This window comes from Platichthys flesus, chromosome 19 (assembly GCF_949316205.1).
Source record: "Platichthys flesus chromosome 19, fPlaFle2.1, whole genome shotgun sequence".
NCBI lineage: Eukaryota > Metazoa > Chordata > Actinopteri > Pleuronectiformes > Pleuronectidae > Platichthys > Platichthys flesus.
Window position 1 is genome coordinate 8,122,246 of NC_084963.1, and position 15,095 is coordinate 8,137,340.

The window sequence follows — 15,095 nt, forward strand, 5'->3', positions numbered from 1 at the left end:
CTTGTGCTCTATATCAGCTTTCACGTTTCTGCTTTGGTTTCTTCGCATGCACTTGGCTCTTTTCAAACAATTCAGGATGTGTAAGTGATGTTGAATCTGTCGGGGGCGGGGGGGGGGGGGGGGGGGGGGGGGCAGCTCACTCTCCAGCTCACTCTATAAACAGGAAGCCCAGAGCTAATGCTGCAGCAGCTACGCATCAAACAGAATCTGGCAAACGAAACCACAAAAGCTGTCGTCTTCAAATACACACAGACACCTGTTGGTGAGGAGCCGCAGCTGAATGAGACACTGGGGTGAAAAACAGGAGGTCAGACAGAGGACACCTGGTGGACAGGTGAGGAGGGGGAGACACAGGCTGGGAGACCAGATGAAGATGAGAAACAGAGGGAGGTTGGTTAAAAATAACTGTAGCATGTTTTTTCAATTTTAAGGTTTCATTTCTAAAAAGAATCTTAGCTGTGAATCCTGAACTGTTTTATAATAAACCAAAAAATTAATATTTAATCAAAAAATACCCATTACTATTAATAACGATAGTGACAAAAAAGAATATGATAAAGAGAATTTTGAACTAATGATGTGTTTGCATTTATCAGGTAACTTTTACAAAGTTCAGAAAAGTTTGGAGTTTTACATTTTAATAAAAGTTCAACTTAAAGCGGTGAAGCGGTCAGTCAACTAACCAAAAGGTCAGTGGTTCAATCCAAGTGTTCCATGTGCTGAAGTGTCCTTGGGAAAGATACTGAACCACAAATTGCCACTGACGGCTGTGCCATGCACTGTATGAGTGTGTGTGTGAATGGGTGAAAACTGCTCTGTGATTATTAGAGAAGCACTAAATAAACACAGAGCCTTTACATATTTGAGTGAAGAAAAACTGAACAGTTAAATGTTGCAGTGACTTGCAAGATGCCTCTGTTTACCACTAAGTGGCACTGAAGGATAAGGTGTAGAACTGAGGAAACCTGCAGCAAAAGTCAAAGCACAAATCACCCAAAAGAATGAACAAGAACAAATGTATGAAAAGGAAAGTGCAGGTTCCCCTCATACCTTCACATGAAGGAAACAGTAAATCACACACCGAGACACGTGTTTTGTGCGGTTGTGTGAACTCTATGGCACAGTGTGCTGAAATGCTTGAGTGTGAGGGAGAGGGAGCAGAGGACTTGCCTCCTCCTCTGCCCGCACACATCTGCAGTCCAGGAGATGGGACGCTGATCCACAGAGGAGCACTTCATGACTCGGAGATCAGTCCTCACGGAATGGCTCGCTGGGCCGCAGTGTGCTGAGGGACGAGGTGAAAGGAAAACTCCATCTGGAGACTATTGATGGTTTGCCTGAAGCTGTCTCTGAAGTTTGGACTGATGAGCCGGTGCCCTTGCAGTCAGGTCCTGCTCGGGCTGGAGCTGGGCCTGCTGATGGCGGTCCTGGTGGTCGGCACTGCAGGACAGACCCGCAACAGGAGGGAGGCAGGGTCGTCCTGCTATGGAGGGTTTGACCTCTACTTTGTTTTGGACAAGTGAGTGATCCAGCTTTCCTCTCCATCACAGAGGAAGGTTTACGATGCTTGTTGCATGACTCATCTGAGAGATTTTCTTTCTAAACAAAGACACAGGTGCAAACATCATTTATGTTCCCCAGAGGCAATAATGGGAAACCAGCAGCATGACTGTGCCACTGCACTGTAGAAGCTGATTTTATTACCCCTTGTTAACAAGTACCAGTCACTGTGATGCTTATAATGTGGTGCAAATTGAAAAATGACAAAATCTTATGTGGGTGTCTTGCAGTCATAGGTGGTTCAAACAAAGCTCAGTTCAGGCTCATCCAGCTGTCACAGATGTGGATTCAACATGTTTATTTTGAAATGTCACTTTTATCCCCCTGCTATTGAAGTTTTTTAAAGCCCCCTCAGTTTCCAGTGTAAATAATTAAATGGCATTGCAATTGTCAGGAAGAAGTGTCCTGCAACAAACTATGGCTGCTGCTGATCTTTTTTAACAATCTATTCTTTTGCTGAAAGCTGTGGGGCCCAAAAGCCCCACAGCTTTTGGGGCTGTTGCATAAAATGGGTTAGAAAATAGAGGAAAATGTCAGCTGGAGTTTCCCAGATTCCAACGTGACAGTTTCATGTGCATTGTTCCGTCTGACCACCGGTTTTAAACCCAGAAGATATTTAGTTTCCACTGATACAAAACAGAAAAGCAGCAGCTTCAGAGGAGCTGGAAACAAGAGAATGGTTTTAATTTCCCCTTGAAAAGCCCTGAGACAAATGACTGATCATCACAATAGTTGCCAATTATTTTTCTGTTTGCAGAACGGTGTCGTTTTATTTAATAAACACAGAAGCAGATTTATAGAGACTCGATTGCGCTGACACGAGGTTGAGATTACACCGTCTACTCATCTGTCATGAAGCCAATGTGAAACTCGTGAGCGGGTCAGATCGACTCATGGGTCGGTGAGCTGTTGTTTTGTTGACTCCATCGTACTGTCACATTTTCCTGGATGTAAATGTGGAGATCTGCAAACTCCGCACAAATGATCCATTCATGCATTTCTAAAAAAAACTACCCTGCAGCTGTCGTAGTTGATTTTTGCAATCAACTTTCTCAATGTAAACTAGTGTTGACATAATGAAAAGTGAGTGGGTTGCAGTCTCTCTGATGATAAATCGCACTGCAGGGGATTGCTGTTTTCAAAGTGTGGCTTCACTTTCGCAGAGTGGAGCGGCTCCACATCGAGTCGCTGCAGCTCCGGCTCCCCAGGCCTCAGTCTGCAGAACCCTTTCTCCATCAGAGCCAGATGTTCCCGAGATCCCAAGTTTTCCGTCCGTCTCTGCACTGGCACTCACATCTCGGGATAAATGAGAACAGAAGCGAGGGAGAGGAAGAGAGGCCGTGGAGTTTACGATCCAATCACAGACCTCCTTTTTTTAAACGCTGCTTTCGTCTGCTGAGTCTGTTTTGCTGAGTCTGCACCTGAATGCAAAATCAGGACCCGATATGATACTAAGCTCAGACATTAAAGTGATCATAGAAGTGATTAAGCATTCAACAGAAACAATCACTGCTGTTTTATGTGACATTTCACTGTGATGAAAACACAGATGAGGTCAGACGAGATGTTCAGAGTTGACTGAAGAAGATTCACGGTATATACACGAACCAGGAAGTGAGACGTCCCCCAACACCCATTGTTTGCAGTTTAGAAGTCTGATAAAAAATGTAGGAAAAGAAATACATTAGTTACGACTTCTGTTACACAGATACATACAATTGTTTGTGTTTCATCAGCAGATGAATTGGTGCCGAAATGAATGAAGACTCTTGAAGAATACAGAAAAGTCTCGGGGTGTAAACTAAATGAGAACAAATGTGAATAGACAAACGAGTCAGCCAAAGTTTATTAAAAAAAAAATCCAACTTGGTTATCAATATCAGTAAGAATGTAGATGGAGTGCTGGAGAACAATTAGTGTGTTTTGTAAAGTGAAGTCAGACAGAATTTGAACAGAAGAGATGAGTTCCAGATGTGGAGAACACAGAGCAGTGGTTACTCAGCTGATCAGAGAGACAGGAGAAGATAAATGGGAGCTGGCAGGACTGTGACTCGACCTCATCAAAGCATATGCTTCCATATCCTTTTCACTAGTGGAGCCCTGGAGCGAGGACGTGTCCCAAGTAACAACATGGAGCTCATCATGGATTACGATGATCGCTTTAATCTGAGGTTCACTTTCTGGGTCAGTCACATCTGATTGGCACTGACTGGAGAAATGGATCATCACTGGATTCATCATCTCAACTCCTGACCCCGGCCAGGAACATCAGTCCAGGTCGAGTTTAGAGCCCCAACAATCAAGTCTGGGGTCTGGAAGTCCTCCATCATTATAGATGACATGACAACAACATCAGATCAAGCAGATGGATCCTTTGGGACTTGGATGTTATGAGTTAAAATTGGCTTTTTGACTCAAGTGGCAGAACAGAGGAGCAGACACAATTCACAGGCTGATTTATTACAACAAGTTTTCAAAGGACTACAGCACAAAATATTTGCTGACTATTGCGTTTCCAAAAGTGTTTACTGCTGAGGAGGGAATCCAAGGAGTCCACGTCCAAATAAAATCCAGTCCTGAGTCTAGAGAGGAACAGATTCCAGGGGTTAGTGAGGCTGAAGAGGCAAATAAATGACCAACCTAAGGAAGTGGAGAGAACAGGAGGCTGTGGACCAGGTGGGTCGTCAGCAGTTGGCCGAAAAGGTTCAAGAAGTATTCAGCAATTCACTGCAACATGGGACAAGAGAGGAGGAGCCGGGTCCAGAGGGAAGTGAGAGCTGGTGTTGAGGAGCTTCATGAGAATTTGGCTACATGATGCACACAGAAGATGGGGACAGGTGACAGACCTCATCGAACCATTGGTTCAGGTTTTGTGAGAGTGAACGCGTCAAACTTCTGGAGAACATTTAAATCCCCAACTGAACCCAAGCAGGTCAAAATTAACCAGTAAGAGGGTGAAGAAAGCAAATCAGGAGATACAAACTGTGGAAAGAAACCAGGAACATCCCTCCTGGTTGGCTCCAAAATATCCAAAACAGCCAATGACCCAAAGTACCATCACTGATGATATGTCCAAGACAACTATTGATTCACTAATAGTGCAGGTACTCACGTAAAGACTTAGCTCGAAGATTGTGAAGAAAAAGCTTATTTAAAAGAAAGGACCTTAAACAACAAAGATACTGGAAGACATGCTGGACTAAGTTTAACGAACAATATTTTCATCCAACATCAAGATTAATAACTTTTATTCCATTGAATCTTGTTTTCTCAGGTCTGGCAGTGTCCAGCATTACTGGAATGAGATTTATTACTTTGTGGACCACTTGGCACACAAGTTCATCAGGTGGGTTCCCACAGACACAACTCGGGTTTAGAGACTGCATGAGAGAATAATAGAAAGTAAAACACAACGGCCGTCTCTTGTTCTTTTTTCCAGTCCTCAGCTGCGGATGTCTTTTATTGTGTTTTCAAGAGAAGGAAGGACTATCATGCCACTAACAGAAGACAGGTGGCACATACACAACCTCACTCACACGTTGTCTACACAATTCACTTTGCATTTTTAAGTTTTTATCCTCTTGAAAACCTTTTTCATTATCAGAGAGCAGATTCGAATCAAGCTGGAGCAGCTACGTATGGTGCAGCCGGGCGGAGACACCTACATGCACAAAGGTTTTGAACGAGTAAGTCATGTGTTCATTAAATTGACATATGACATCTAATAACTTGAATGAGGCCTATTTTAATATAAATCCCCTGACGCTTTAAAAAATGTGTCTCTCAGGCCAGTGAGCAAATCTACTACGGAACTGGAGACGGTGAGTAAAACGTTTTCCTTTTTAGCGCCTAAGTGAAATCTTTTTATCCATTCATCAGCCTTATATTCAAGCACATGGTCGAATCATCAAATACAGAAGGAAAACACAGCTGCTCTTTCGCTCACATTGCAATTATCTGCAAAAATATTTTGAGCACTTGGTTCCTTTTAATTCTTACTTCGATAAAAACAATGAAAAAGGATCCGACTGTGTTTTTTTCTCTTCTGTGTCTCGTCTGGCTCTGACTTGCAGGTTACCGGACAGCGAGTGTCATCATCGCCCTGACAGATGGTGAACTGAGAGAAAACCAGTTTGACTTGGCTCAAAGAGAGGTGACGTGAAGACCCTCGGGGTTCTGCACATAAATGAACGGTGTTAAAATGAACGAGTCGAGTTCAAGGCAGAGGAAAAAAAATGTCTCTAACCAAAAGCCAGTAATAACATTAACACACATAATATCAAATATAATATTAAATATGACTCATATTTTTCCCTCATGGTTTTACTTGAAAACATGAACTGAGCGTTAATGATTTTAATTTACTTGTTGTTTTCTTTTATGTCTCATTTTAATTCAGGCCGGCAGAGCACGCCAGCTGGGTGCCACTGTTTACTGTGTGGGAGTGAAAGACTTCAATGAAACCCAGGTTAGCTCATTAGGTTAGCCATTAGGGCTAATAAAGTAGTAATTGAATAAATGTAGTTACACATAAGTAATCCCTCTGCCGTGTTTCATCACAGCTTTCAACGATAGCGGACAGTCGGGACCATGTCTTCCCTGTGAATGACGGGTTTCAGGCTCTACAAGGGGTCATCGACTCGGTAAAAGACACAAACACTTTAATATGATGGAAATATGCTAACTCTTAGTTAAGAATCTCAAATGCAATACATCTACTTTCATTTCAGCGATGAGTTAAATGACTGTTTTCCATTTTAAGATCCTGAAGCGGTCCTGCATTGAGATCCTGGCTGTGGAGCCGTCCAGCATCTGTGAAGGAGGTAAAGAACAAATCACACTTATATCAGGTTACACATAATATTCCTTATGACTCTACTTAAAAAGTCCCGAAACATAAACACATAAATGATTCTTCTTCATTTCAGAATCCTTTGAGGTTGTGGTCAAAGGAAACGGTTTCCTTCACGCTCGAGACGTACAGAAGGTTCTCTGCAGCTTCCGCATCAATGACACTGTTACCATGAGTAAGTCTCTGCTAAAATAGTATTCTCCGGAAGGGTATATTTGTTATTGTATATTTTAATCATAGTTAATATAGCGACTCTATATCAACTCTTCATTCAAGCGTCCCCTCACCTCTATGGAGCTTTTTAGCTTCTTTAAACTCGTTGTTTTGGTTTGACAGACAAAGTTAGAACCGGGCTGGTGAACATGAACGACTCATAGGGGAACATTTAGCAATTCAATTAACAGATTATCTCCAAGAGAGTTCATAAAAAGTTCAAAACAGCCAAATGAAGAGATCACTTAAATTCATGAGGTTGCCAGACACATGCGCTCAGATGGTTAACTTAACAGCGTCTTGATATGGTGAATATGAGAACGTGAGAAAACGTGAGTAATGCAGCTTCTTTATCTCGAGTGGACCTGAACAAAAGCTTCAACATTCAGCTACATGCTGAGAAAACTTGAGCAAGTTAATCATAGAACTGAAATGCTTAATTGTAAACTTAAAATGAACATTTTGGCAATTTGGAACTGTGCATCTTTGCTTTCGCATGAGAAAATGCAGCTGTAGCCTGCAGGCCACTTAGCTTAGCACGAAGACCAGAACCAGGAAACCAGCCTGGATTCATAACAGACATATGGATTATTACTAGAGAATGTGTTGTTTTGGTTGAGAGTGAAAGACATGAGAGGGAGGAAGAGCTTGTTTAAATCATCTAATTATATATAATGCAAATCTTAAGCTATAGGACCTTTTAGATACAGATTGTTACAGTAGACGGACTGAGGAGCAAAATAGACAATAATAACTCTTTGTGGGTGTGAGAATCCAAATGTTGCATAAACTCGCTCCAACCATATTATAATAGACTCGAGAGGAGAAGAGAAAAGCAGCAGTCCTCTGAGATTCCTCTCAGCAGCAGCCATTTATACCATGAGTCCAGGTTTGTTTTGGCCATACAGATGGGGACGGGGTGGGGGCTGTGGTTGGGGGGGGGGAGGGAGCAGCTCATTGTGGCGCACGATGAATCCCCGTCCTCCCCCGAAAAAAACTATCAGCAGCCTCCTCCTCTGCTCGGAATCAGCTGGTTTACAGCTCAGCGCTTCTCAAATGTCTGCAGAGGAATGTGGAGCTCATCATGGACGAGCGCTGTCTGTGCACACATTAGACGCTCGCTCCGCCAGGCTCGACAAACCACAACACTCCCTCATTTACCTCATTTTCCACAAGGAGAGGAAATCCAGGAATTTAATAAGAAAATCATATTTCGAGGCTTGAATCTGGTGAAGTTTTTAGGGGCAAAGGATAGAAACAAGTAAACTTTGCATCACTTTGCTTCGTCTTTCACCGATGAGGACTTCACTTGTGATCTTCCTCCATATTCATTGTGTTAAATACAAATTGTTCCGCAGTGAAAAGACCCCTGGTGGTGAGGGATACCTATCTTTTGTGCCCAGCTCCTGTTCTGGAAAAAGAGGGAACGTAAGTTACCACTACTGTTAAACCAAAGACCGTAAATAAAGATGGACGACGCATCTCCACTTCCTGATGTTTCACTCCATTTCCATAGCATCAAATATCTAATTTCATTAAAAAAGAAAAAATGTGATATGACGTTCATAAAATGACAGAAACCATCTTTGAAAAACATTTATTTGACGTGTATTTTGACTTGTTGGTCCATGTCTCATCCACTAACATGGAGGAGGCACGGTTTATGACGTATACTGCAGCCAGCCACCAGGTGGCGATCAAGGATACTTGCAAATAAGATTCTAGATATTGTTGGTTGGCAGCAGGATTAATACGTATTAAATTGATTTGGACCAAACTGATGCAACAAAACCTTTAATCACTTTATTTTGTGACAAAGAGAAGAGAGATTTAAAAGGGACCATTCTATTCATCTTGATGTGAAAAAGCATATTCATGATTGTGCAGTCTGTGTGTTTGTGTAACTGTGTGCAGATCCACATAATAATACAGATCTGGTGGAAAATCAAAAAACAATGTTTGTACTTGGAGCATGAATGCCCTCCACTGAGTGCTTTGTTCTGCTTTGTTCATTTATATCAACAATCCAAGTCAGATTTAGAGTTGAGCTGAAGATGCTGAGACGCTCGATCATCTTTACCCTGGTGTCATTTCTGCAGGTCGGCCACTCTGCACGTCAGCATGAACAACGGCCTGAGCTTCATATCCAGCTCCGTCACCATCACTGCAGTCACGTGTGTAAGTACCACGCAAAACAAGAGAGGAGTTAAAACAATGGATTTGAAATTGTCATTTTGTTCGGATTTCATTTGGACACATGAGTAAGTGCTGTAGTTCCTTCCAGGTCAATGGTTTCATGTGGTGTTTTTTTTTTTGCACAGTTAACTATAAACAAAGTTAAAGAAGTAAGGGAGTCCCACTCACGCTCATGCTCACACTGTCGGTGTTCTTCTCCTTCTTCTTCTAGTCGGACGGGAAGTTTGTGGCCATCGCTCTTCTCATCCTGATGCTGCTGCTCATCATCCTCCTGCTGTGGTGGTTCTGGCCCCTCTGCTGCACAGTGGTACGTCAGCCATCTTGGATCCTCTCGGCGTGAAGAACATACCCTTCCAAAGCAAATATGCTTGTTATGAAGCAACATTGCTTTCCTCTCATGATTACACTACAACCTTCTCTTTCTTGTTCGCAGGTCATTCACGAGCCACCTCCTCCAGAGATAGACGACAGCTCTGTAAATGCTTTTCTTTGATTCCTTTTTACAGAAACAAAAAAACAAATGCACACACACAAAACAATTATACATTGCAGCATAACTGAGAAAGAGAGCATTGAGAAAGAGACGATACAGTAAAATGATCCATTTATGTGACAGACACTCAGCAAAATAACCCTGTTTTTCACCTGTTTGAATTTTAACTGTGCAGAGATAAACTTTGCAACCGTTACTTTACTCTTTCAAACTGCTGACGTTTTCTCTCCTCTTTAGGATGATGAGGATGGTTTTCCCAAGAAGAGGTGGCCCACTGTGGACGCGTCATACTACGGAGGACGGGGAGTCGGAGGCATCAAGAGAATGGAGGTAACTGAAACAATATGTCATATATGATAACATAAAATATTCGAGTCATAGACTGCATATAAAGATGGATGCCACGTCTCCGCTTCCTACCACTATCCAGAGACTATCCCAGAACATCCCGGAGACAAATGCTGCCATCTTGTTCATTTGGAGCTTTCTGTGCAGCAATGATCAGCCTATACAGAGCTGTAATTTTTGCACAGTGCAGAAATCATCAATATTAAACCAAGTTAATTTGAATATAAATGCTTTAACATGTTAATATGTTATAAAATCATCTATCAGCCGGTTTCACATTCACAGGCGATAAACGTGGCGAGCTTTAATCCATGACTCAGCTTGTTTTGAGCTGTCTAAGTGTGTGAGTGCAGCAGAGTCTCAGAGAGAAGCAGGAAGCGACTCATACCTTAAAAGAGATTAGCATGAGTCAGTTGGGTGTCATGACTCTCCTCCCAGAGTCAATGAGAGTTGAGATGAGGCCAGGGACTGTGAGGACTCGGGGCCCAGAGGCCACAATGTGCATTCACTTAGTGGTTGAATCATGCAAGCTGCCGTGATTCAGTTTGTTTCTGTTGGAGTTGTGTATTCTCTGTTGTCTGCTCAGGCAAAGTAAATGCACTCATATGTACATGGAGGTTACGTTTGCCTCTGTTAGTCAGTCAGAAGCATTACGGTAAAACCACCCAACTGATTTCCACGACAATTTGTTGGGTCATGGTTATGTTATGAGGTTATTTGTTCACATATTGCAAACAAGATTACACAAAGCCAACTCAACAGATTTCCACAAAACTTAAAGTGGAAGGATGTGGTATTGGACAAGGAAAAAACCATTAAATGTTGGTCTGGATCCAGATCAGGAAGTGGACACTTTTTTTCCCACTTTCTGTAACATGGCTAGATTTTAACTATGTTTTCCTAAAGGATACTTCATCGAGCTTGATGAAAACAATCGAGTATATATTTTGGGGACTGATGAGTCCATGGGGTTGTGCAATTTACCAGATCTAGCGGATTTCAATGTGGTTTCATATGAGGACTGTTTGGCCTTGGTGGAAGTGTGCTCTCCACTGAGTGCCGTCCTACTTGTGCAAAGGTTTAGATCAACTTGAGACGGTGAAAGGAAAGAATCGTCTCAACTTCTGTTCCAGAGAAGAAAGAAGGTAACAAAAGTTCAGAGCCGTGATCCGAGAGGTTTATTTTCTCAATCTGAAGAGACAGAATGACATCTGGGCCGTGTGTTACCGGAGAGCCGAGCGAGGTGAGCAACAGAAAGCAGACTGACGCGTCCTCGGGTCAACATGGACCAGATGTGCGTGCTGTCTAAGTGAATGAAGGTCAAGGAGAGAGGACTCGCCCTGTCGGTGTAAAGTGTTTCACTGACTGCTGCTGCAGTCCGAGCCTGTGCTGTGAGCTCGTCTTGAAGTGGCGACGCTTCCAAAACAGAGCTGTGGAAAGAATGCACGGCTTCATTTAAGTGCTTTCGCTGCCAAGTCGAAGCCGTCATAGTTCGTCTGTGGCAGCTGCAAAGGGAGTATATTTGAGTAATGGACTTCCAAGGTTTGGGTTTCATTCTCGCTCGTGCCTGATCAGTCTGGACGTTTAGATGGGGAGGGTGAGACTCTCAGTTAATTTTGTGACTTTCTTTAACTATGGGAATGCAGTTTGCCTATGGCAGAGGGGCTCTTGTTGAATTTTGAGGTTTCGTGCCATAAACCGGCTTCAAAAGTAAATGCGTGAGCTTTCAGACGTTTTGGGGGAAAAACTCCCACCGTCTGCAACTTTGCACTCAATGACACGAGTCTTAATGGGTGGGGGCCACATCTGTTTTCGTGTGCATTTCAGTTGACTTGGTTTGGTTCAATTTCATGTAGATATACTATATAAAAAGGGAGGTGGTCGTCTTTTACCGGTAAAACAGAAATTCACCATGTGCTCTGCTTTGTAACCAACATTTCCATTCAAGTGTGCAGTACGAGTATTCTATTGCAATTTTTTTTGCTGTCATTTATTTAATTCTACCAATGTATTCCATTCTAATCCATTTTTTCTCCATTGTAATTAAATCTATTCTATTATTGTATTCTATTCTAGTCTAACAAACCACCCTGTAAACATTGTGGATATCCGTACCTATTCCATGATAATAATAATAATGATACTACATCAGTTGCATATAGTTGCTTTTTCAAGCTCTCAAAGACGCTTACTGCAGAATAGGATAATGAATTTGTTGAGACATTTTGCTAAAAACAAATAAATCAAGTTGTTACATCATGAGTGTAAAAGTCAGCGGAGGACAGAGTCACTTTGGTAAATTGTCTGGGAACAACCAGTTTTTATTCAAACCTTCACGATCATCCATCCAGCAGATGTTGAGCAATTTCAGTCTGCACGAGAGTTTTGAACCATTATAAAAATCAACATCGCCATTAACGCCAGTGTGACAGGACCAGTTGTGATGGTTTACTTAACAGCCATCAACCTCTTATAAACACTGTTCACTCCAAGCTTCTGTCTTTGTCCAGGTGCGCTGGGGAGATAAGGGCTCCACCGAGGAAGGAGCCAAACTGGAAAAGGCCAAGAACGCTCGAGTTGTGATGCCCGAGGAGGAGTTTGATTTCGAGCCACAGAGGCCGTACTACCACACGCACAAGTCGGCTCGGTCCCAGAAGTGGTATTCTCCCATCAAGGTGCTCAACGTCACTCACTCTGTTCACGGGTTAGAGTTAGGATCTAAGGATGAACAGCTGTGATCTTTACTCATCCCTTAGAGCTCATGTTCAACTCCAGATTTTAGTTAATAGGCCTATTTTTAACATTATTTACATGGGACATTGATTTAGCTTCAGATTGCTTTAATTATAATTAACTTTAGTACTTTAAAAACAAATCTCAACATCCAGTTACAGGCTTTGTCATCCATATTGCTCCACTTATTTAAGATATAGGATAAGATAAAATAAGATAAAATGTATCTTCATTGATCTGACATCACAAATGACATAGCATCACAAGCAATCAAAGCAGCAGCTGTTGTCTGACCAGTGCATTTTGTTGTTTGGATGCATCCCCTCGGAACTACTGGGCCTTTAATGCATTTGAATACATGGATCACACATCACAAGTTCACATGTTTTAAAACTGGTTCTGACGTCGGGACCTTTTCCTTTGCGATGGCGTCTGTCCACCGTAACTCCTAAACGCTGCTTTCCAAGTGTTTCTGTGATGTGTTACCAGGAAACAGTTAATAAATCCATTTCCTCACATACTAGTCAGCTGAACGGAGCGTAACAAGAACCAGACGTGGACTGGGCTGACCTCCGATCATGGAATCTGTTGAGTGGGTGTTATTCCTAAGAAAGAAAACAAAAGTCCTCCTTATGAAACAATCAAAGTAACACAGAAAAACAGGAGCAGACACACAAATAAACTGCTTTACACATTTCCTTAAATATTTGGCCTGTCTAATAAATAGCCGTGTACAAGCAGCAGGTCGATACAGACCTCTGGTGTAACGTGTTGTTTTTGATCTGTGCTCGTCTCTCAGGGCAAACTGGACGCTCTGTGTGTGTTTCTGAGACGAGGCTACGACAGAGTGTCTGTGATGCGTCCTCATCCCGGAGACAAGGTGAGAGACAAGTCAACAGAACCAGAGATTACGAAATTCAGGCCAGATTCCTTTTTCATTTTTCACCGTGTTTCAAAACATTCATGCAAAACAAAGCAATTATCAAGATTAACTGTGTCAACTTTTGGCAGAAAGATGTGGAAGAGCTTTCCAGAGGTTTAGATACATGACCTCTGGAAGCGATGAGGGAGGAGGGAAGTTTGCGAGCTGCTTCAAAGAACCCGGTTAGAAATCGTTTATCAGTGTGGCATTAAAGACAGGTACTCTGAGTAACCACGTAAAAAAAAGTTAAATCCGCTTTGTATCATAAAATGATGACTTCGTGGAAACTCTGGAGTGGCATAGTGAGTCGACAAAGGTGAAAACAACTGCAGCATTGTCGGGAAGAAGGCTCTTGTCTGGAGAAGCCATTAGACGCAGCTTTCAGCGTCAGCTCGGCTCTGCTGGCAGGGATGGATCCTTCTTCCAGGACACTTTAACTAAGGGAGGAATTTCCTCTTTGTGTCTGTTGAAAGATTTCCCCCTCTTATTCTGCCAATCGCTTTGCCAGGAGATGTAGATCCAGGACTTTTTAAGGAGATGTAGATTTAGGACTTTTTAATTGAATACACACTAAAGACCTAACTTCTCAAACACAACGAGCCTCTGCAATCAGCACTCTCTCTTCATTACAGGGCAAATGCATCAACTTCACCCGCACCAAGGCCTACCCAACTCCTCGCTACCCCATCTACAACCACCCGTCCACGCCTGTCTACACTCTGCCCCACGCGTACCAGCGTCGTCCGTCAGAGGGCAGCCACCTCTTCGATTTGCCCCCCTCGCCAACGTCCACGCTCCCGCCCCTGCCGTCCACTCCTCCCCCGTCCTTCTCCAGCCCTCCCATGTACACGCCGCCCCCGAACAGAGCCCTGCCCCCCGGCAACGCAGGCCCCGACTCTGCACCTCCGTCCCCGACTGGCTCCCTGCCACCTCCACCTCAGGGGCCTCCTCCTTGCAGGGCGCCTCCTCCGTCACGGCCTCCTCCGCGCCCCAACCAGGAGAACCCCTGAGGATGGAGACAGAGAGAAGAGGAGCAGGACGCGAGCTCAGGATGGAAAACTGAACAGACCTTTTCACTGTGTCTCTGTTTAAACACGTCCAAACAGGGGAAGAATTGAAGTGACTGTATATAATGTTGATTCAGCTGCACAGTGTACAATCTGCTTTCCTCAACATGTGTTTCACACCTTATGTGCTATGAACTAAGACTTTTCTTCAAGTCTACAAAGTGGATATTTCGTGTGGTAAGCACAGCTTTGGCTATTAAACGCTTTTGTCGCTCAGAAACCAGTGATTGAGAAACTAAATCAATTGATGCTGAATTGGTCCAGAATTACAATTTGCTATGGAGATGTATAAACTTGCATTCAAAGCCTTTATCTGATATGAACTATTTATCTAAAATTATGTAAATGTTGATTGGAAAAACCCAGTGACTCCAAGTATTTGCATGCAAGGCTGTCTGGTAAGTGTCGTATTAAGAACTGTACATCTTGTAAATGATATCACTAAATTGACCATATATGTATAAATACATGATGTTTACATATATAGATTTGATGTCTGATGCTCGTGGATGCTGGCATTTTTTTTTGACAACGAAAGTAAATAGGAATATTTACTAAAATGATTAAGATTAATACACAAGTGCACAACTCAGAAGAGCTTTTCTACAGAGACCTTTCACTCTAAAGTAATTATCACTTTTAATGAATCATTTTTATTGATTGATTTATAAGAACGAAATAAAAACTTTCAACATCCTTTAAGTCTATGAG

General features: G+C 42.7%; 1 protein-coding gene across 1 annotated transcript; it reads left to right on the plus strand.

Annotated features, from left to right (window-relative positions):
• The first annotated feature begins 1,208 nt into the window (after nt 1-1,208).
• LOC133975569 (anthrax toxin receptor 1-like) lies at nt 1,209-15,081 on the plus strand. Its single transcript, XM_062413551.1, has 18 exons — nt 1,209-1,519; nt 4,835-4,906; nt 5,000-5,071; nt 5,165-5,246; nt 5,348-5,381; nt 5,634-5,713; nt 5,960-6,028; nt 6,123-6,203; nt 6,323-6,383; nt 6,489-6,587; nt 7,984-8,053; nt 8,725-8,803; nt 9,033-9,128; nt 9,255-9,296; nt 9,552-9,644; nt 12,173-12,337; nt 13,195-13,275; nt 13,950-15,081. Exons 1-18 carry the CDS (start codon nt 1,329-1,331, stop codon nt 14,325-14,327), a joined length of 1,845 nt encoding a protein of 614 aa, XP_062269535.1. The 5' UTR covers nt 1,209-1,328; the 3' UTR covers nt 14,328-15,081.
• The last annotated feature ends 14 nt before the right edge of the window (nt 15,082-15,095 follow it).